The sequence below is a fragment of the Rhagoletis pomonella genome, unplaced genomic scaffold (assembly GCF_013731165.1).
Source record: "Rhagoletis pomonella isolate Grant_MI unplaced genomic scaffold, Rhpom_1.0 Rhpom_scaffold_00007, whole genome shotgun sequence".
In the NCBI taxonomy this organism is placed as follows: Eukaryota; Metazoa; Arthropoda; class Insecta; order Diptera; family Tephritidae; genus Rhagoletis; species Rhagoletis pomonella.
This window is the reverse complement of record NW_023458561.1, coordinates 43540703-43565106: the sequence shown is the minus strand read 5'-3', so window position 1 is coordinate 43565106 and position 24404 is coordinate 43540703. Positions and strand designations below refer to the sequence as shown.

Genomic DNA, 24404 nt, shown 5'->3' with positions numbered 1-24404 from the left:
CCTAAGTAGCAATAAGGAGCGTCTCACCGTTGAATGGCTACAGCAATCGATCGCTGAGATACGCAAACAACTTGTCGAACTACAAGAACTTGCCAGCGATGCCAATAAAAGTGTGAGCCAACGTAGGCAAGGCTACGAGGACTTGGCAACCATACGCAATGATTTTGCCCAGCTGAAATTGGAGGTAGCGGCGCTTAGGGAACGTCAGCAGCAAAATGAGGTTTTCATACAAGAGCTGCGTGAGGAAACGCTGCAGCAGGAGGAAGACTACAAACGCTTGCTCTTGCGTGCTACAGCAGAGCCAACGCCAACTGTTGTCAAGGGAACGCCACAGCAATCGAGTGAAGTCGATGAGGAAAATAATGAGGTGAGTGAAATGCGAGACAGTTGTGCCGCATGCAAATGAGTTTGATAAGATGGAGGAATATGCTTATTTATTATTAAAGTGTGTATCTGCTGTGAAATTGCCAATGCGATAAGAGTTAAGCTTGCTATAAATAACTTCGAGTGCTATTCATCTTAAACAACCGATGCGGTGGCGACCAGTCAGACAATTTTCTCAGAAATCAGCTGATCAAGAAAACACACTTTACGGTTGATGAGACTTTCACACTATTGGGATTGCCTTGTAGTCTCATTTCGAAAAATATTTATTTAAGTTTTTATTCAACTTTCTTAATATTTATTCGTTTAAATACCTACAAAGGTATTTCACAAGTGCATTAGAAGTAGTTATTAAAGCTGTTTACTCATTTTAAAAATAGAAAAATTTTAATTTTCGTTTTTTAGTAACAAAAAAATGTTATTTGTATTTGTATACATGTTGGCCAGTAGGGTCAAATAACCCCTATCGGTGTTTGAAACAGATCAATAAAATAGGAATGCATTTATATCTAATTTTATGCAATTTTAATAACAGTCACGAAATACAATTTATGTACAAAAAATATCTGACAAATTAAATTTAAAGTGGATCAAATGAGCTCAGTCCGTCTCTTTAGTTTTAAGGTCATTAGTTCCTTGAAGTTGCTGGCTTCCTGAACATTCAAAATGCAGTTTTCTGAACAGAAAATTCACTTGTTTTTTTCTTCACTGTTTACTTCTTTTGATTCAAGTGTACTGTGCTGTATTTTTGATAATACATCATTTGACTGCTTTACCATAAAACGTCGACTGCAAAAACGTGAAATAAAAACTGACACGTAACAAGTTCGAACGACACTGTGCAACAATTTGAAAGATCTATATCCATATAGTAAAGCCTACAAATATTTTTGCATTCGCAGAACAAATTTTTTTTTTCGGCCATAAATATGGAAAAAAGGTTTCAAACTGATATCGGAGCAAAATATGTAGTTTGGTACTTGTAATAAAATTACACAGGGAAAAAAATTTGTAGAACATTTTAACACATTGACGCTTTTTTATCATTGAATAGAGAGATTTTTTTATTTGTAGGTGAGGCTCTTGCTCGACCTAATAAATTTTTGATAAATATATTAAATTATCTCACCGAGATCATCAAAGTAAGAGCATTTAAATAAAAATTAAAAAAAACAATAGTTTCAATATTTCCCACTGCGGGGCGCACAGACAAAAACTGTGAGCCCACCCTTGGTGGGATGCAATATTAGTATTTCAGAAAATTACATCGAAGATAATCTAGTTAGAAAAGATTCTCTTCAATCAACTTCATTTACAATCTACAGATTGAACAAATGGTGCCTTAACAATAGGTAGGCTAAATCCAGAGCCATAGGCTTGCAGAGGAACTTTGTAAGTTCGCAAAGCCGAAAATTTCGAATTTGGTAAATATTTTGGGATCCATGGGCATCACAATAAAGCGAATAGCGGCTGCCCCTCGAAAGGCACTTCCTCCTAAGCTATCCAGTATTTCGGGGCTTATTTTTAAGTATCCTTTTTATCACTACTCGTATCTCAATAGCCCTTAGTGAACCTCAGCGTCTGTTTTTCATCCTTAGCCTTATCTAATCAGTTCGACCAAAAATAATTTGTATTTTCTAGCCTAGATATAAAATCTCAATAAATCGTGACTGAAAATTTTGGCTTTTACAAACAAATTAAAAATAATTCTGGCTCCAGGAGGGGCAATACTTTCAGTGAGTTTTTTGGGATAATTAAAACCTGGTCCAGAGAGAACTCTTTATGGCCGCTTTCTTTTCTCTACTTTTCTTATACATATATATATGTACGTACCTTAAAGTGGTTCATAAAAACACTCTTTTTGGAAATTTATAAACGCTACCTCAAATTATTGTTATTTGTGTTAAAAAAAGAGACACGTATTTTTTTATTTTGAAAAAAAAAAGTTTTCTTAGAGGTTGCGCTGGTCGGTTTTTTTTATAAAAACGCCGCTGTTCTCAATTTTTTTATTTTCTTGACATGTTAAAATGCAGCTTAAAATGTGCTTTTTACATATAATTACTCTGGTATTATTGGGGAACTTTCCCTTAATTACACATCTGTCTTGGACAATTAGAATGGGTCTAGTTCCCGAAAATATGCTCTCGAAAAGACACTAGTAAAATTAAAACGTTGATACTGAACGATTTACGCATTTTCATGGGTTGGAACTTGTTATAAGGGGGTTTCTGGGGTTGCAAAATAGGAATTTGAAGTCAGTTTTTCGAATATCAAAATGGTGGATCCAAAATGGCGCTCCAATTTTTTTTTAATTATTGGATTTGTTCGAAACCCGGCACTCGAGAGTTTTTGGGGTCGCCCATTACGAATCTGAAGTCAATTTTTTTTAATTCAAAATGGCGGATCCAATATGGCGATTAAATAAATAAAAATATAGCTAAAATAGCTAAAATAGCTGCTATAACTTCTACCGCTTAGACTTTGTTGCTTTTTCAATTTTTCCTAATAAACAATCGTGGTACAAAGCTCAATAAAAATATTTAAAAAAAAAACGTACTTATATTAAAACGTTGATACTGAAAGTTTTAAACATTGTCAAGGGTTAAAACACGTTTCCAGTGGGTTTCTGGGGTTGCTGATTGCGAATCTGATGTCAGATATTCAAAATTCAAACCCGCTTATAACAAGTTCCAACCCATGACAATGCGTAAATCGTTCAGTATCAACGTTTTAATTTTACTAGTGTCTTTCGAGAGCATATTTTCGGGAACTAGACCCATTCTAATTGTCCAAGACAGGTGTGTAATTAAGGGAAGGTTCCCCAATAATACCAGAGTAATTATATGTAAAAGCCACATTTTTAGCTGTATTTTAACATGTCAAGAAAAAAAAATTGAGAACATGAGCGTTTTTATAAAAAAACCGACCAGCGCAACCTCTAAGAAAAAAAACGTGTATCTTTTTTTAGCACAAATAACAATAATTTGAGGTAGCGTTTATTAATTTCCAAAAAAAAAAAATTTAACCACTCTAACGTACATATGTATGTATATTCTACAAAAATGCCAGTGCAACATAATACAAATGTTTTGTTTTAAAGAAGATTATAAATAAAATTTAACTCAGATTTTGGTATTCAATAACATAAAAGACGCTAGAGACAAGCAAGCAAGCTAGTTTTGTTAAAGATCGAAGCAAGAAATCACCAACATTTATCAAATTGTATTATCAGGTTAATTAACAAAAAAGTTTACCATAATCTCAAAAAAACTACTTAAAGTGGTCAAATATATTATTGAGTCGATTTTCAAAAACTTAATAACAAACGTTCTAATAATTAAGTATTGCATGCTTTTCTTAATGATTTTATTACATCCAAAAGCAAATAATGACTGCTCCATGAAAACATTAAACCTTTTTAACGCGTTTATTTTACATTGAATACCATATTTGTCCTTGAAAGGCGCCTCCTTAAACGATTGCATAAAAAATTATATTTTGTGGGTTAAAATCGTTCCAAATGTATAAATAAGTTTGTACGTACATACGTGTGTAGTACATATGTACGTATTATGTATGTAAGTATGTAAATAATTGCTCCCACAGCAGCAAGAATTTCGCGTGCACTAATCTACATTTTAATCTAACACTAATTCCCTAATAACCACTAAGTGATGGCCCCAAAACGCTAGTCACGCAAACACATACATACATACATGTACTAGTTAAGGGAGTTACATTTGTGTTGCTCGCGAACATGATTCAACAAAATGACGCTGAACTAACCATGTTCAACAATTCAACAAGCTGCCAATCAATTCAATGCTGCCAAGTGGTTTATAAGCCACCGTAGTGAATAACTACTGTGGCAGCTGTTGGTCTCATCATTGTAATGTGTGCAATGTAAATACATATGCATAGATTCATACATATGTATGAACTAGAGTGATAGGTAAATCCTCACTACATATTCGCGCAGTCCTTTCCATCATGCTACAAAAAAAAAAAATGTAAAATACAGCTGCACATTGGGGAGCTGTTAACTGCCGACAGAATTAATTTTATTTAGCGTAAATTTGCGAATATTTCAATGCAACTATGCAAAAGAGCACACATAAGCTGTGAACTTTTACTACATAATAATTCCATTTGTGATTATTTTTCAAAGTGAACAAGCGATTTGGGGTAAAAAAAATCTTACTTTTCACAAGTGCTATAGTTAGAATTTTGCACATCAATGGAGTTTAGAGTCATCTTCATACTCAGGAGTGGTAGGCAAAGCACACTGGTTCCCTGGAACATGAGGAAAGCCCTAAGAACTCTATCTTTTGGCACCCAGATTATAATGTTTGATTTCACTTAGTTAAGTTTATTTTAAAAATATTTTCGAAATAAAGCTATCTCTCGTTTAGTAACCACATACAAAAGTATTTCTTTTAACTTACTGATTAACTTGGTTAAGAATTTCTAAACAAAAGCAAACCTTCTAAAAATTATTTTCGAAATAAACCTTTCATCTCGCTAATGTGACACCCACACTAAAATATTTCGTAAATGTAATTTTTTAGTTAAATTGTTTTTAAATTCCTAACCAGGTGGAAACCTTCTTCAGAAATATTTCAATAATAGAGCTCTCTAAAACATCTCTCATTTGATACCCATATAGAATATGTAATTTAAGTTGTTAATTAAATTTATTTTGGCTTCCTAAAATGGTAGCAACCCTCTTCAAGCATATTGTAGAAATAAAGCATAATTTATCTTGCTAATTAAGTTAATTTTGAATTTCCAAAAATATTTTCATTTTGTACGCTAAAACAGCTGGCAAGCCTCCTAAAAACCATTAAAGGCTCTCTCCTAAAATATCCATATACAAAAATTTCATTTAACTTGCTAATTAAATTGATTTTAACTTTTTGAACAGCTGGCAACCCTCTTCAAAATTATTTTTTAGTAAATCGTTTTAGAACTTAATTGTTGTATATTTTATTTAACCTATTGTTGGATTTTAACTTTTTAAAACTGTGGCAACTCTCCTCAAAGATATACTATACTTTAATCCAGGCCATAACTTGTTTTGTGGTCCACCAAATTTTTATTGAAATGCATCTAGCTGTTTTAATATAGAAAACCAACAAAACATACTCACTCACTCATGTACATATGTACATACTATAATAATGACCATTTTTGAACGTATAAACATATTTTCATATTCTTGATACATAGTTTCTTAAATACTTAATTTGCCGATTTCCATTATATACCGAATTCTCGTAGGAAGTCCCCAAAGCAATTAAGCCTAAATATTAACGTAATTTACATAAGTTAATGTTTATTCATGCGCATACATACATGCATACTTATGTACATACATATGTAAAGCATTACCCAGACGGAAAAATTTGAAGAAATGAGGCCCCCTAGAAGCATTTATTTTTCATATTTGGAAGCAAAATTCCAACCGTGCTCGATTATTTAGGGGTTCTGATTCAGCTGAGCTCTGCTCTTATAAGAGTAGAATCTACAAGAAATACAATAATGAAAGCGTAAAAATTTAACATTACTCGAGGCATGCAGAGCCACGCCTATTGCGAGTTTTTCTATTATACAATTTCCTTTGTCTTAAAACACGCCTTCTCGTCCACCCTCGACTGGCCTGTCTGAAGGCGTTTACTCAGAAGCGCTGCTAATTTTTCCAACTGGGTGCTATATATTACACACATCTGCTTACTTCGAGTATTATGTGCAGCATAAGTTTAACAATGCTCAAGAGTCTGCTTAGCCGTTTAAAGATATGTAGATGTACACTTAAGCACTAAGCACTGCTCAGAAGAGCAATCAAGAAGATTTAGCGACAGTTTGTGCCAGATAAATTAAAACATATACAAATGGAGCATAGTACCGAAATATTTGCATATTTCTCTCTCTCTCCCTCTCTCTTGAGTCGCACCACAACCGCTTGGCTGCCTCATGCCGTGAGTAAGAAAACTTCGCCTTGAATATAACTCTTTAAAGTTCCGAAAGTTGCTCATACCAAGTGACGATAGGTTCTTTCGCACTTAGTGCTAGCATTGTGTTTGTGAACGTCCCTACTTTCGTTACTTTCGCTCGGCTGCCGAGTCAAAGGATATTTTATGCATTACATAACAATAACGATCTTAAGAAAACGAAAAAAAGTTTGTGTGTGTCGATTTACTATTATAAGATTTTTTTGAGAAATTGACTGTGAAAATCTGCTTAGTACTTAGTAGACTTTTCAGTTTGAAAAGTACACTGGTAAGTCCCAATCAGTTGGCTCATGAAGGCTGAAGTCTTTTTCTTCGTTTTTTTTCGATAGAACCTTGCATGAAATGTTGACAAGGCTTATCCCGCGCTAATTGGCGCAATCTGCGGGATCTCCCTTCCTGCTGATTATACAAAGTTCACTGAAAATACATGCATCCCGCCAGCTCTTCGTCGTCAGTTTTGAGCAGCTCGGCCGGTAATTCGTCAGAGTTTACCAGATTCTGGTAGTATTTTCGGGGCACTTTTCGACTTGCTAGTATTTAAAGAAATTCACACTTACCCCTTACCCCCTTGCATTTTTAAAGATGCAGCGCATCGCTTGCTCATAGAAGGATGCCGACTTGCAGCTGCACTTACTGATGAACAATCGCTGCCAATTTCTTAAAGTTTTGGCTACTTTTCTTAGTTTAAAATTTTTTTTTTTATTATTATATGATACAAATTTTGGGTATTCACTTTTGTAGACTATTCAATTTTATCATAATAAAGTGCAAATTTTTAAGTAGTTATGCCTTACTGTTGATTTTTGAAAATTGTTTTGTTCGCACATTCTCTTCCATATAAATTACGTTCGAAAATTTTTTCTATGGAGAAAAATGTCCCAAAATCAACGGTACGTTCTAGCTATCTAAGGTTTGCACTTCACTAAAACTGAATTGACTACAAAACTGCATACTCAGAAACTTTCCAAAAAATGCACCAAAGAAGCTCAAAATTTTGATGAACCTTTGTCGAATTTTGCTAATTATTTTACAACGTTTCAAATTTTTATTTCCATGATTTTATTAGATAACGGGCTATACACTTTCAAAAAAAAATAATAATAATTAAATTATCGAAATGGAAATAGCCAAAGAATGCTAAAATATCTCTTCCCTATTTATGTTTTCGCCACTGTACCTCAATCACATAAAATTCATTTTAATCTAATTGGCATGTCCATAACTACAAAATCATTCATTTATAAAACATTCTATTTACTTTTCCAATAACTAGAAATTGTTTTCGCATACACGCTTTATTAATAATATTTGATAAGCGATGGCATTGAACTGTGATGCAATAGTAACCAGTAGCTCTGTCAGAGTACTCACACTACAGTAGCTGCCTACTAATTCGCACTCGTCCATCAAGTTGGTGCCATTCACACTTCCAAACTTCTAACTGATCCCTACCACACGATTTCGCACGCTACAGCGGCAGAAGTATATTTTCATAAAACTTCATCAAATGTTTGCACAAAAAAATGTATCGTCGTCGGAAGGAAGAGGGTGAGAGAGAGAGAGAGCTGTTGCCATACTGTGTAGCTAAGTTTTCAATAAACTTCGTGTAAAGCCCTCTCATAGCACTCGAAAGTTACCAGCACTTCACAATTGCAACAATACCCGCGCTCACACATTGTATCATGCACTACTTTCTGCTTCACTTTACTCACACGCTGAGAAAATTTTATTCAAGCCATTCAATAAAATCGTTATTTAGTGCAATCGGTAGCGCTTTGCCTCCCCACTAAGTTGAGCGCTTTCCAGCAATAACTACTGCAACAAATACGTATTTCCACTTGTACAACAGCTACAAAATAGAATAGGTTTAGGTGTACAAATGCCACCTACATTACATACTCGTAAAGGTACATAGTAGATTTCACTATTACGATGAAACTCGTAATCGATACTTAGTCATTCACTGCAACTCTTTTCAGGTTGATAGATTTTCGCATAAAGTTTATACAGAAAACGCGATCAACTAAGTATAAAGTACTTAATTTCACATTTTGACCGTTCTTTTCAGTCAGTTTATTTATATTACGGACATTTCTTTTAATTTTAATTTTTTTGTTTCATATTTACTTCCGCTTAGTTTCATATAGTTTGTCTATATCAACATATCCTTGCAGCACTCACATTTGATTGCGATAGAAAAGCATTGGTAATAACGATAGAATTTGATGACCGCCACTAAGTTGAAGTCGCTTACTCATTTTTAAAGTCATGAATACCTTCCCCTTTTAAATGGTACAGTAGCAGGTTGACCGAGCTTTGCCCGGTGAGTGCATAATACTTTTTAAAGCTTTCCAGATTTGGATAGCTTTAAAAAATATTTTGGAAATCAAAAATAAAAAATGGATTTCGATATCTATTAAGTAAATTTCTTACTCCAAAAATTAATTTGGCAACCCTATTCCGAAATACGCTGGAATGAACGATACATATCTTGAGCGTATATGAACTGTGTATACATAAAAAAATGCTTACCGAAATTAACAAAATAAAATTTTTTATTGCATAGAAGCGTGGCAACCCCGATGGAAAATATTTTCAAACCAAAGTTCTCAACAATACCTTCCATTATCCATATTACCATGTTTTATATAAATTGTGTCGAATTGAAAATAAGTGGCAACCTTAAACTATTATCCTAAGGGATAACAATTTGTATGTGGAGAAAGTATTGTTTAGGAATCTTCGCTTGCTACCCATCAGTAGCAATATTTTACCGTTTTTCTAAACAATAAATTAAATTAATATGCGATTCAAAATAGGTGGCAACCCTATTAAAAATATTTTTGAATTAGGGATTTTTAAAATACCTTCCATTTGACACCTATAGTATGATGTTTTAATTTGTAATTAATTTCGAATAGGTGGAAACCTTATACGAGTCTTCTCGAAGATACTGCCTATTCAGATTAAAATACAAATATTATCTGCGTACAAAATTTCACTGAACTTTGAAATATGTGGAAAGCCTTTCAAGACTCTTTCGATTAATACATATATTGTGATAATTCATTTAACTTATAATATAATTGTATTTGAATTTAGTTTTACAATAGGTGGTAACCCTCTTCAAACGCCTTAGAAAATTCTAAGCGGAACATTTTTAAACACTGTTATGTTTAACACTTTAATTTGAGTATAATTAATTTAATTCGACTTTGAAAAGTGGTGACAATCCTCTTAAAAATATGTTCAAACTAAAACCTCATCAAATCCCTTTGGTCTGACACTCATATTGTGATAAATATTCTAATTCTCTAATTCCATTAATGTAAGTAGAATTTAACTTTTCAAACAGGTGGCAATCTGTTTACAAGTAAAACGCTTTTCAAAAACATTTCGATTGAAACCAATATTTTTATAATTCCTTTAAATTAAATGAATTTAATTTTTAAACAGGTGACAACACTTTTGAAACATCGTAGTAATATTCTAAATTCTGAATGTTTCATAACAGTTATTCGTTTGATACCCATATTTTAATTTTTAAGATACCTTGCAAATAATTAATTTAAATTGGACTTTTCAAACAGATGGCAACCCTTTTGAAACGACAACTTTTTAAGACTCTTGACATTCCTTTTTTTAATATACCTTTCAAATATATAATTCCCTTAATTCGAGTTGAATTTGATTTTTTAAACAGGTGGCAGCCCTCCTCCATAAGTATGGAATTCATTTTCTATTTCTCCATACCAAGTTCCAGTAATCTATTACAAATATTTCCTGCCATATGCAGTACGAAAAATTCCGAGAGGTACCACGCCCGCTTGTCTAATCGAGATTAAAAAGTAGCCTATGAGCATCTATATTTATTCGTATGCCAGTACTTACTATTTTGTTTACAAAGAATTGTGTATTTATTTTTATTTTTTTTCTGACACTCGACGCTTTTAACCTACATTCATTTGATCGCAAATCTACGAATATATGAGTGTTGACATAAATTATTTAGTATCACTTTTTATTTGGCTGCTGACTTGGTCAATTGATCAGCATGTCAGTAACGAATTTACTTCATACCAATCAATGTTGACATTTTTCACTCGGCAGATTATTTATTGTATTTTCAAGTCATGTGAGGAATATGATATTCAATCGGTTAGTTTATTCTTTTTCGATTTCAGGTCAAACTTTAAAGTCACTCATATCAATTCATATATAAGTAAGTGCAGTGAGTTAATAGTTCAAGTACTTTAAAATCGCTGACAGATATGCATGTAGAGAACATTTGAGGCTGCTATACAAGTGGATTCAGGGAAAAATATATACATACATACATATATTTTTTGGAAAAATTTCAGGCGAAATTTAATATACTCAGTTCTTTTATTAATTCGTATTTTAAATCTAATAAATATGTATAATTTACATACATATATATTTATGTATAAATATTTGTGTTTATAAATACATATTTGCTTATGCAAATCACATTTTTGATTGAACATTTTATCAAAACTATTGCATTGGAATCGTTTTTCTTTCATGACTTTTAAAGGTGCGACTTTGTTTACGTCTGATATAACTGTACTGACAGCCGATTAGATGCTTATTAAAAATCATTACCGATTTGGAATTTCGCAAGGTTTATATTTCATAGAACGCCCTTGTTGGCAGAGTTGCACAAATTGTCATTTAGACAATTATTCGAATACAATTTTATCTGTTATATATATAAATATTCGCAACTAATTCATTCCTCGACTCCAGCGCCACTTATCGGAGCATCTTAAAAAGGTATCTCGTTCGTAATATATGTATGTTCTGATTTGAAATCAAGTCGGACTATGAATATGGCTCCAAGTGATTTCAATATTTGCTATCGCTAATTTTTATTTCCAAAAATCTCCGAAAAAACAGCAGGCGCCCTTAGCAACACCAACATCTAGTTGTATGCCCGCCATACTGCCAGATTTGGCTGACTACAAATTGCATGTGTCACTCTATCACGGTGTATAGTTTTACAGCCAGTTTCACCAAATTATTTAAGTGAAAATTACTTTAATTTCGGTTTCACCAATCAATTTTAATTTTGATTTAAGTGACCTATGCTCTGCACTTAAATAAAAGTTAAATCAGAATAACCACACTCAGAGGTGTTACACGTTTAATCACCTGATCATTGTGTATCTGCTGCTTACTTGTATACCAGCCCTGCTTTTACAACACAGCGTGCCAAAGCTTTCAAAAGCTCACAGTACAAATGAAAGCGAAAGCTAGTCCTAGTCTGTTTTACAACCACTTTTTACTCACTTAAATAAATAGTTTATTGAAACTGAAAATTATTTAAATGAGAATTAAATAGAAAATTAAATTAAAGTTAATTTCCACTTAAATTGTTTGGTGAAACTGGCTGTAAGACCACACTAGTTTTCATTTAGATAGTTTTAGCGACAAAAATAAAGCGTAGCGATTGTCAGAATTTCACTGCAGTATACACAATGGAACAATTTTTAGGAAAAATTATTTATAATTACCCGTTCTGAATTTGAATCAACTCGTAAATATGGGTTCTAGAGATACACAAATATCTCGACACGTATGTCACAATATTTCCCATATTTTATTTTTCCTATAACTTGTGAATAGTTTATTTAAATTCAATTTTTAAAACAAGTGGCAGCCAGCCCTCTTCAGAATGTTGTCAAACAAAAACTTTCTTAAACCTCTTTCGTTGTACACCTATGTATGTATGTATATTGTGATACATATTTCAACTACAAATTGCATTAATTAAAGTTGAATTTAATTTTTGTAGCATGTGGCAACCCTCCGAAATATAGTTCAGTAAGAAAGCATTTTCAAACCTACCTCGATTGATACCCATATTTTAATAAATTACTAAACATATTAGATAATATAAAATAAAATTTAAACTTATGGCAACCCTCTTCAAACACCGCAAAAATGTTCCAAATGTTCAAACTAAAGATTTCTTAGCACTCTTTCTTTTAAAATTCACATTTTAATAAGTACTCCAAATAAATTGTGCATAAGTTAACTTAGTTCGATTTTTCAAACATGTGGCAACCCTCTTTCATATATTTTTACACCGAAGTCTTCTCAAACCTTTTTCGTTTGATACCTATATTATGATATACATTGCAGTTACCTAATTCGCTTAATTTACGTTAAGAAATCGAGCACTTTTAAACCATTTCGATTGATTGAACTTTTTAATTCATTTTAGTTAAATTTTTTTAAAGGCGTCAGCTCTTTTTGAAAGGTTAGAATTTAATTAAAATTAATTAAAAATTAAAAATTAATTTGACACTTAATTTTGGAAAATCGAACGAACGGCACATATCTGATGACCTGGATAAAAAGTTCCTTCGCGTACTATACAAGGTGGGCAAAAGCACTGCCATAATGTGAATTAGCCACACAGAAATTTTCAATCTCAAAAAAAAAGGAAAATTTACCTGCCATGTAGATTTCATTTATAAATGATCCACATACCAATAGGCATTTTTAAATACTTAATTTAATTTAATACAATTTCTCAAACAGGTGGCAACCCTCAAAAATATTTTCGACAGTAAACTTTCCTAAACATCTTCAGTTTGAGACAATATTCAGTTTATCTTATCAATTAAATTAAATTAAAATTTTCAAACATCAACAAAATCTTCAGCAAAAATATGCTCAGCTGTAAGCCTTGATAATCCCTGCTAATAGCTGCCATAAACGAATTTCCTTTTAATCAGTTTTCTCACTTCAAAAGAAACACCCTTTTCTAATTACATTAAAACACAGTAAGCTCCAAAAGTTTATTACACAAAGACATAAGCTCTTTCGCCTCTATGAATATTTGAGAAAATTATTCAAATTAATAAAGTATTATCTCTAATAGGCATGTGTAATACAATTTACCGAGTTTTAATTGATGTCAGAATAATTTCAGCATAATTGCTATAAATTATTAACACGAACAAATTTGAACAATTACAATAATGTGACTGCAACAGCAAGCAGTTTTCAAATTTCACATGCATTTAATATGCACAAAGAAAATTGCAACTCAGTTAAGTTTCGTTAAGCAGCGCAGCTTGTCGACGACAGCATATGCACCAGCATGCAAGCTGAATATTGCATAAGAAAATTTAAAATACATTTGATATTCTAAAATCACATCACCAAGCAAGTAATAGAAAAACTACGTGCAAAAATTTGTGAATTACGTGTGGAAATAAAATTTACCCATAACACGAAAAAATCGCTTTTTGAACAGTTTTCGAAATGTAATATTTAGTTTGCTAGCAAGCATAAAATTTTACGCTATACCTGCGGGTATTACCATGTCAGCACGTCTCACGTGACTGGGCGAAAACACACACACACACAAGCGCACCTTGAATTTTCGCATGTCATATTAGTTGAGAATATTGAATAACAGCTATTCATTGTGCGTTACCCAAAACTGTGAAAAACGTCTTCAACAAAAAAAAACAAAATCGTTACGATCCCAATGTTCGCACACAAATGCCTGCTGTGCACGCCTGAGCAACTCGTTAGAATGCTGGTAATTTCGTTTTCTAGTCAAGCCTCATTGCACGTCCACAAACATACATATTTATATACATACAATGGAGCGCCGCACAGTGGTACAACACCAAACATTTTTTGGACAAAATTATAAGGATTCTGGGTAGAACCTCAAGGCGAGGAAGATAAAGAAATTTATGGACATAAATCAATAAAAATATGAGAGCTTGCCGAAGTCGATTTTAAAGCGTACCTCTCATATGAACCTAACCTTAAAAGCATCTCAAAAATATCATAAAAAGTGCACCGTGTAATATATGACTACGAAATTTTGTCCATATATTTTTTGTAATGTCTGAACTCAAATAAACATTGAGGTAATCGGTTATTATTTATGGGATGCTTTATAATGCTCATACAAACCTAACTTCAAAAGCGCTATAAAAAGTGGACCGATATCACCCGAAATTTTGCCCACATGTTAGAAATAACATTATGCCTTCTCCCAAAAATCGAAAGAAATGATTCCGATCCTTATTTTTTCTATACATAGCACTATGGGCCAGCAAAGAACAAAAAGTGGTCAATATTCGAAATCTTATCGGAATGGCTTAAAACTTGCTACAGGGGGTTTTTGGGGTCAGTGATTACGAATCTGAAGTTAGATTTTCAAAATTCAAAATGGCGGATCCAATATGGCGGACAGTATTGTGTAAAGTAATCGGTTTGGCATGAAACTGGTTACTCTATGAATTTTGGGCTCACTTTTCACAAATTGGAAGTTAGATTTGAAAAATTCGGCCTATTCAGCCTATATAAAATGAATGAATATAGACTTAATTTTTAATTTTTTTTTTGGATTTTTTATCTTTTTGTTTTTGTTTTTATATTTATAATTTTTCTTACTAATTAAGAATGTAAACTTCACTGTTTTAGTTTTTTATATTTTGCATTTTTTGTTTTCTTCTTTTTATATACATACATATTTTATATGTATTTTTTTACGAATTACGAACTTAGACTTCACTTTATTATTATTATTTTTTGTAGTTTTGTTTACTTTTGTTTATATATATATAAATATATATTTTTAACCAATCATCAATTCAGGCCTTTTTTTATTTCTTTTTGTATTTTTAATTTTTTTGTTTTTCATATTTTTATTTTTTTACCAATTACGAATTTAGACTTCGTTTTGTATTTTTTGTTGTATGCTATTTATTTTTGTTTTTTTCTCTTACTTTTTTTAAGTATTTTTTTAATTTCAGTAAATTAAAAATTTTAAATTTCAGTTTTAAAATGAAATTAAAATGTGGATTAGTCGTCAGTTATGTCAACATCTCGGAACTTATCTCATCAACTCGGAAAACTAAAAATTTAGAATTAAATATTTATAGGTAGTGATAAACACATTTAAAGGATTGAACCGAACTCGCTCATGCGGTTACAGCGCCAGTGAAGAAGATGAATAAAATAAAACAATTTCAAAATATGCAAAATTGAGCAAATTCATCTTAAAATACATTTAATGCAGAATATATTTCATTTCATTCATTACTTTGCTATACACCGAACATGTAAATTTCAAATACAATTATTTTAATCAAAATGAAATTGTGCCCACAGTATGGAGGAAATTGCTAAAATATTTTATTAACAGTTACCTGAAATAATGCATTAGCTATTAGCATAAAAAATTGTAATTCCAAAGTTGACTTTTGGCCGTTTTTGATGCCTTCTGGCCCTATGTGCATAGCTACAAAACGTAGGAGGAGGGAACATAGTTTTTCTCAATAAAAAGTGTCAAAGTGGGCATTTATAAAATATAACTTTTGCTTGCTTATAGTTATATTTGGATAATTAAACGTCATATTTTCAAAATAACCTAAATCCCACTGTGCACCGCACACTTACATACATATGTGTCAGTCAAATATTCATCCACCCATTCGCCCAACTCGGCGAATGAAGGCATTGAAGGTAGTGAAGAAGTGAAGCAGCTATACGGTTGCCACCAAAGATTTGCTAAATTTTCTACATTCCATACATTTTTCGCCTCCAGTTTAGCTCCTTCAACAATACTACGAGTGTACTACATCGAATAAGCCTGTTGTGAATTCCTAAATAGACAGCATGTTTAAATGCCTGCGAATATGTTTAGCAAAGCGAAAAAGTGTAAATACACACACGCACACACAGACACTTCTCAGCATGCTTATTCTGCTACTTTATGTTATGCCTGTTGATGATGACTTGCCTGCGACTTAAGACGTTGAAAATGAGTAGAGTCTGCTTAGCACGCTGATATTTACATGTCTTTTGCTTATACATAAATAGTATCATGAATGTCTTGATATGTATAGTGTGTGTATGTGCTTATGTATACTATACAAATTCATGTAGTCGTTATTATAGTGAATCTTGCCTCAAAATATAGCTAAAGGTTTTCTTGTGATTTCAAGAAGACTCAGACAACTAACTACAACTACAATACCTGCTAACAACAACTTAATGACGCCAAACTTCGGCAAAGCGTAGAAGTACTAGGTGGCGTATACGTAACGGAAAATGGTAGTTTAACACTTGCTAGTATGTGGGTATGTACATATGTGCATAGGTACATATGTAGGTGCCTACACCTAAACAAAAGACATTTTCGCTTAAACATGAAAACTATAAAGCTTAGCAAATATTGCTTTGTATAGCTGTGTCAGCTGGAATGGCGAATAAATGTATATCAAAATTGCTTAACAAATGTTGTAGATTTAACTGGCGTGGTGCAACATGGAGAGTTGTGAAAACAGTGAAAGAAAATGAGAACTTTAATGACAAAATAAAAATAATTTTGAAATTCGTGAAGAAGTTACAAAGTTAGCGGAATGGAGAGTCGTAGTTTTAAAGTGAAAGTCATATGTCATGTTTTTGGTATAAAATAATTCATTAAAATTATTTGTGTTGTCAGGAATAATGGTTTATTCACACCCGAGACTGTAAGTGAAAGTACATTAATTTTTTTTTTTACCAAAAATTACCCTCAAAGAAACTTAACGTGTTTTATTTGTCACTTTTATCGGATTATTTTAATGTTAGTTTCTGTTACATTGTTTTTAATTTTTGTTTCAAAAGTTATCTAGGGAGGCAGTCCAATATCCCTTGAGTTAATCGCCGCTTAACCCTTCAAATTTTTAAATTGTGAAATTGATATGACTTTGGTGGTAGATGGCATACCATTTGCGCCAATTTTAGAATCATGGAATCTAGCGGGGAAGCGACCAACCCAGACCGATAGTAGGATAACAAAACCCTAAGAACTTTTTGAAAAGTTAGTGCGATTTTAGGAGCTGTAGCTGCCCAAAGTGAAGCTCTTTGAATGTATTTTGCTATTCCAATTTTTTCGCATTCGAACTTTGCAGCGCAAGAAAAAGCAACAACAACAACTATGACACTAAGCACCTTTATGGCTGCTAGCAAAATAGTAAACTGTAGACTGTAGTCTACTATACATTTGCAGACAATTTCATTAACATAAACAAAATAATTCCAACCGCATCCGAGGTTTGCAATAGCTTCCTGAAAATCACTTCTAACGGCTTTTTGTTATTAAGCGTACAAAAAAAATATTTCCAAAACCTTCAAATCCGTTGCTTTAAAAATGCCTATCCCCTGGCAGGTAGGTTACCATATAGTAGCTTGCGATAATCAATTTTACCCACACAAAAATGTATATACTCACGAAACTCGGCGCCAAATTTAGTAAAATTGCGTTTCTAATTATTCTCTCTGGCGTCAGGTTTTTTTAAGGGAACGTAAAATAACAATGTAGTCAAGCGGGAGTGTTGAGCACCGGTTATTTATTCAAGTTCAAAAATTGGGTACGCGCTGTGGCCAATGGTAACTGTGGTACCACCTCTGTATGCTGAAAGTCATACAGAGCCCCTACAGCTTGTAGCGCTTTGTCTTTTGCTGTTTAAAACCATTTGGGGGGGTGCGTCAAGCGAGATTGTTGAGCATGATTTGGGGTGCCAGCAATTAATTACTTTAGTAGGTTTTGTTCTGCGGCAGTTGAGAAGTGCATAAAAAAATGCATACCCAATGTAGAACGAGCGAATTATTTTTAAACACAAGTGCATGTGTTTATTCGCTGCACTTGGTTTTGGACGGGAGTGCAATACAAGTGCGTGTGTGTGTTCGCTGTTCTTTGTTTATGCGGGAAATGCATAAGTCGCTTAAAACATTTAATGTTTTTCATTCTACATACAACGCACTGAATTTTTTAATAAATTTTTGACTTTTTCATGTCCTTAAAGATTGAAGGTCCTTTCAAAAAAAGATTCTGACGTCGGAGACAAAAACTAAAAACGTATTGTTACTATATTTGGCCACTAGTTTCGTGAGTATACTGATACGTGTGTTTTAAAATTTCTTTGTTGTTTTTTGTCGCACATTGTAATAATTAAAATTAATACCACTATTTACTGAACACATTTTTTTTTTTAATTTCTGCGTGTCGAAACATGTTTTGTTTTGTAAGTATGTATTTGCGTATGTGACTTACACAACGCTCTACGCGAGTTACCAATCCAAAATACAGTAATCGTATTAGGTATAATTTTCTGATGTAAATGACATAGACGAATACAGCATTTTTTTACTTGTTTATGGTTTATTTTTCTTTCATTTATTTTCCTTAATTTTTCAATTAAAATACAGTTCATTCTGTAAAAAAAAAAAACATATGAAAACAAATTTTGGATTATGAAGAGAACTAAACAAGTTCATTAAAATCAAGGTGAAATTATACCAGGTGTAGTATTTAATTAGAGCGAGAAAAAGATTTGAAACTATCTTATTCGAAAATTTGCCTTAGAAATTTTCTACAGAAGATAGTGGAATGCAAAGAAAATTAGAAAATAAAGCCAAAGAAGTGTTATATTACTTCACCTGTTTATAATTTCACCATTGATTAAAATTTCAAATGTTTTTCTCAGAACACTTACATGAAAATCCAATTTAATTTTTTTTTTTTTCAAATTACGTATGTACGCCATTTTCTGTTCGTTAGCAAGTTTAACTGAAACTCTTATTACATATGCATGCACATTATTTTATGAACGTTAACTCATTACAAACAATTCTCGAGCTTCGATATATCCCTTATATTTATTCAGTTTTTTAATCTCCACCGCAAATTATCATTTTAAACTGCAAACACAGACACAAACAGCTGTCTACACAACTTTCAATTAACATACGAAACTATGCATTAATTCGGAGCTTATAAATTTTCAATTCAGTGCGCTTGGTACACATATGCTTTTTCCCTAGTAATCCAAATTTATTATTTACCAATTGGTGCAGAATAAGTAAGCGCACAAATGCGCTTAGTTATGAATAATTTGCAATGCGAGCATTATAAGTATAACAATGGAAAAGCTTATATAAATACATACATAACTTTTCCACAATGTGCTTTAAAATAATAAACAAACAATTTAAAGTATTTTGTTCCAAAATATTTACGTATGTATGTACATATGTATGTATAAATGCTTTAGTAAACGAATAAAGAGAATAATAAAGTGAAAGTCTGTGTTAGCTGAAATAAATTAATAATGGCGTATTATTTTCTATAATTCTTGCCCTAAGACCATAAATTGGGAGCAAAATTTTAAAGCATATGGGCTATACTTACGGTGACCATAAATACATTTTGAAAATGCAGGACAATTTTTCAAAAAATTTACCTACATATAATTGCGTAGTATAAAGATAACAAAAATATACTACAAATATACATTCCTCGTCATTTGAATAGCGCACCCCTTTTTTGATTTTCTACCATACAAAGTATGCTTGACAAAATTTTTATATTGAAGAAAATGCGCAGCACCGTCAACAAAAAAAATTGTCGCCCCTATGTTTATTTTTTTTTTAATTTTCAAAAATTTTTAAAATGGGATGTAGACATAGAATATGCTATATTTTTATAAAAAGTTAATGAAAATTAAACGAACAAAAGGAAAACTGTACCTACTAAGTATTATTCAAATCCCAATTTTAAACTTTAAACATAAATCACATTAGCTTCATTGGAATTAATCTTTTAGTAATGAATATTTACAAAATTATAATAAGGCATATTACATATTACTTTACACGAAATATGAACCTCTGTAAAGTAAATTTTTTAGGCAAACTTTGGGTCGTTGAACACGAAAAAAATACCCATGGTTTCAAAGAAGTGTTTTCGAGATTTGTTCGAAAAATGTATTTTAGTACTTTTTCAGTTATTCCTCAATATCTCATGAAACGACCAACAGTTCGAAAGGTATTGATGGGCTCTTTGCAAAAATATATTTCTTTGTGCAGATTGTGTTCCGTAACATCTACATTTCTCATCAGATTTTCATTTACTGTAAAAAGTTAATGATTGAAATTTCAATTTTTCGATTTTGGTCGCTTGTAACACTAATAATTTTCATCGAAATCGGCAAAGTAATATATTTTTGTAAGAGGACTGTAGGTCGCTTATGTTGATTGGATAATTTTTTCATGAGATATTGACGAATAGGTCCGAAATGTACCAAAAACACGTTTTTCGAAAAAATTACGAAAACGCTTGTTTGCAAAGAAAATTGGCTTGGAAAATTTTTTTTTCTTAAGCGATTACCACAAGATTCGTAGAACAGTGTTATCGATATATTTGATGCTGGTCTTCAATTTCCCTTCATCCATTGTCCATAACCGTTCAATATTTAGAACGCATTGACTAGTTGAACCTTCAAAACCAGCTTACCCTTATGTAGTTATCAATTAGTTATCGACACTGCTTTTATTTCGATTAGGAAAAGTTAATTTTAAAATATCGAAGAATATGCGGGACAAAGGCAGGACACTTGGAAAAAATCAGTACATTTTGGGGGTTTTCTGTTTTGAAAAACTAGGCAGGACAGACCTTTAAATAACAGTACGGTCCTGCAAAAAACAGAACGGATGGTCACCGTAGCTATACTACAATTTTGTTTAAGAGACTTTAGTATTAATCTAATCGTTTGCTTTCAATTTATTATTTAACCCCTACAACTTTTGAATACAAATTAAAATAGGAAATTTTTGATAGACTGTATTGTATATTTGAGATTAAATATTGTGAAATTTTAAAATGAATTAAAATTACCAAAGATTTTAGTTGATATCATAATTTAAGAAAAGTAACTAAACCAAATGCAAGCACACATATACACATGTATATACAGTGGCGTAGTGTGAAAATGGCCCCAACTTCAACTAATTGATATTTTTTTTTTGTAATTTAAATTATACTCGCCCAAAAAATAAGAATTTATTTATTTATTGAAGATACACTCATAACTAAAAACACAAAATTATATTTTCAGCCTTTTTTTTGTACATAAATTGAGATGAGCAAAATTTTTAGTTAAATGGCTGCCATTTTCACTGTGAGCCACTGTACATACATATTTATGTTATAATCTAAAAATTTTATATTTTTGAGCAAACATAAATTTTTTATTGCGCATATTAAACTTTATTATTTACGCACAAAGATTATTTCAGCGCAATCATGATTTGTACGTATAAATCCTAAATTTTTGTGTAAATGGGTTCTCAGACAATTGCATTTATTTTAATGTTTTCATCAAATATTTCCCTTTTTACTTAGCGAACGTACATACCAGTACAAGCATACAAGTATGCACATACATACGTTTGTTTCTAAGAAAAAGCATGCATAAATTTTTGAGTTCACACATAATATTACGTTACATTTCGCTTCCTTTTTCACACATACAATAAATGCTACTAAAGAATTCATTTATATTCAGCCACAAAAAATTACCAACGACCACGTTTTGCATTTCTAATATCTACCTAAATATTTAATACCAAAAGCAGAGTGGAGGTTAGGTCACTTACAGCGGAAACATAGATTCATATATATGTACATGTGTATGTATGCATTTGAAGTTTACCAAAAATTTATATATACTATATGTGCTATACATACAGTTATATGCTGCTTTTATTAATTTTAATATTTTATTATGCAGCTTCGATTGAATAATCCGCATGACACATAAAAATCGGATACCTAAGTTATAAGTACCCATAGGCGCTTACATATGTATACTTACGTTTGTATGTATAAGTAATGTATACACCAACGCTCGAATCATAACCACTGCAATAAAATTGGCATTCAAGCAGCTCCAAATTGTGTGCATACAGAGTATATTTCTTGCACTTAAATTTATATGAGGACTTGAGTATGTACCCACATTGATGTGTCATTGAGTATTCTGAAAGAAAATAATGAATTAGAATATATGTATATAAGGTTGTCCGACACGATTTTGTACCCATAACAAAATGGAGCATTTTCGGAATGTCCACACAAAAAGTACCTGTATTTTGCCAACAGGAGCCATCTGCATGCTCTTGGAGAGTGATGGAACCATTGTGGTGTAATGCCTCTACCAAGCTAACTGGGATTATCTCAAGGCTGTGGTGGGAACATGCTGCACTGTTTACAGTGAAGAGTATACCCCTCACAGGAAAGCACTCCAATGGATTCCAGATTCCGATCTAAAATCGGTGGACGTGCTCTTCTGCCTCCCTGCCCAAAATTCGGGGGTTGACACCAAGCACTGACATGTCATCTCTCACAAAAAGGGTAGCAACCGGGAAGGTAGAGAAGTTGCTACTCTGGTTGTGAAGATGGACCAGGGCTCTGTGGATGCCCTCGGTTTGAGATACGGAAATCGCATGGGTCTCTTTTTCGGGACAATTTCTTTCATAACTGATCCTAAATGAGTGACCAAACAGCGATTCGTGCTACCGTCCAGTGACGGTTAAATACTCAAATCATCGCTACGGTAATCTCCACTATACATTCGGCACCCTAAGGATATTTTGCAGCCACGACGACGGCTACAATATCGTCCCTATAATTTTCGCTTCTTTAGGTACAACTAACTTTAGCACGACATCGTTTACTATGTCCCATAGCAGCGACTCTAGAATCGATTCCTGAGGTACACCGCCTGAGACCTTATGCCTTATAACACCTGATTTTGCCTCACACAAAATCATTTTGTTGCAGAATTAGCTGCAAATGAGCTTAATTAAATACTTGGAAACCTCAAACTTCGGGAGCGCTTCGAGTATTTTTTGCCAATTTGCCGAATTAAAAGCATTTTTGACATCTAGGTATTCAGTACGCTAGGTATTCTAGGTATTCAGTATCCCCGCCTTTCCATCGCTTTCCAGCTATTTCATTTATCGCAATGACCTTTACCAAACCTACTGCATCGGTGGTAGAGCATCCTTTCTGAAATCCAAACTGATTTGGTGCAAGACCAATCGTTGATGAAACAATGGCACCGGTGGGCCGATTCGCTATAATGCTCACAGGATCATCCCCATCGTATCAAGCATACAAATCGGACGATAAGCAGCTGGATAGCCTGGAGGCTTATTGGGCTTAGGCAGTAAAACGAGGCATTGGACCTTCCAACGTTTAGGAAAAACACCCATCCTTACACAAGTGTCGAACAAACAATGATGAGATAAATAAAGCAAGTGCCACAAACTGTTTGCTGTCACACCTGACTGGTAAAGCCGCCTTGGATGGGAATGCTACCTCAAGATACTGCAATCGACCACCTTTTCTGGAACTTAATTACGGTACCAAGCGCTAATATTTGAAATATTGACTTTTGACCAGCTTTGCTAATAATAAATGCACCCGAAAGGTTCTCCATATATCGGAACGTATGTAATTCTTTTTCGTCATGCAAAAAATATATTTTTGACTTCATAAAAGTTGAAAATATTTACAAATTTTGAGATAAAGCCCGATCATAATTATAGTTATATTTTGTACAGGGTTGAGGTACTCCCTACAGAGCACGCAAATTGTGCAAAGTGGACGGTACTCTGTGTGCGAACACACACACACCGACAACACGTACTCGTACTTACAGTGTCTGGCATTGAGCAATTTTAAAAACTCATAAACATTTATGCGCCATATTGTGTCATTTTGCGCAATAAAAAACAACAACAACAATGGCAACATAAAAAAACGACAAAATCTACGGTAAAGAAAAAAACTGAAATAAAAAACCAAAGCAGGCAAATTAGATAACGCAAATTGCAAATGGAAATGAATATGGAAACAGCAAATAGGAAGAGAAAATGAGCCTTAGAATTTGAATATGTGTGAACAAGCAAATCTAGTGCGGATTTTTGCGACTGCTGCTGGTTGTAAAAATTCCAGAATAAAAAAGAAAATAATAATAAAAAACAGACACAAAAACGAGTAACGTGTGAGGTAGGTAAGGAGACGAACGTGTAAAAAATATTAAGCCACATATCCTTTTTATTTGCCTTGATATTGCAGATAATCAAATTTTATGATTTTGTTGCTGGAAACAAAGC

General features: G+C 32.7%; 1 protein-coding gene across 1 annotated transcript in view; it reads left to right on the top strand.

Moving 5' to 3' along the window:
- The window catches only part of LOC118743854 (protein scabrous), a 152139-nt gene that overhangs the window by 63056 nt on the left and 64679 nt on the right, over positions 1 to 24404 (top strand). The window contains exon 3 of the mRNA XM_036476618.1: positions 7 to 367. Within this exon, the coding sequence (XP_036332511.1) occupies positions 7 to 367 (361 nt within the window). The remainder of the gene's footprint in view (positions 1 to 6; positions 368 to 24404) is intronic.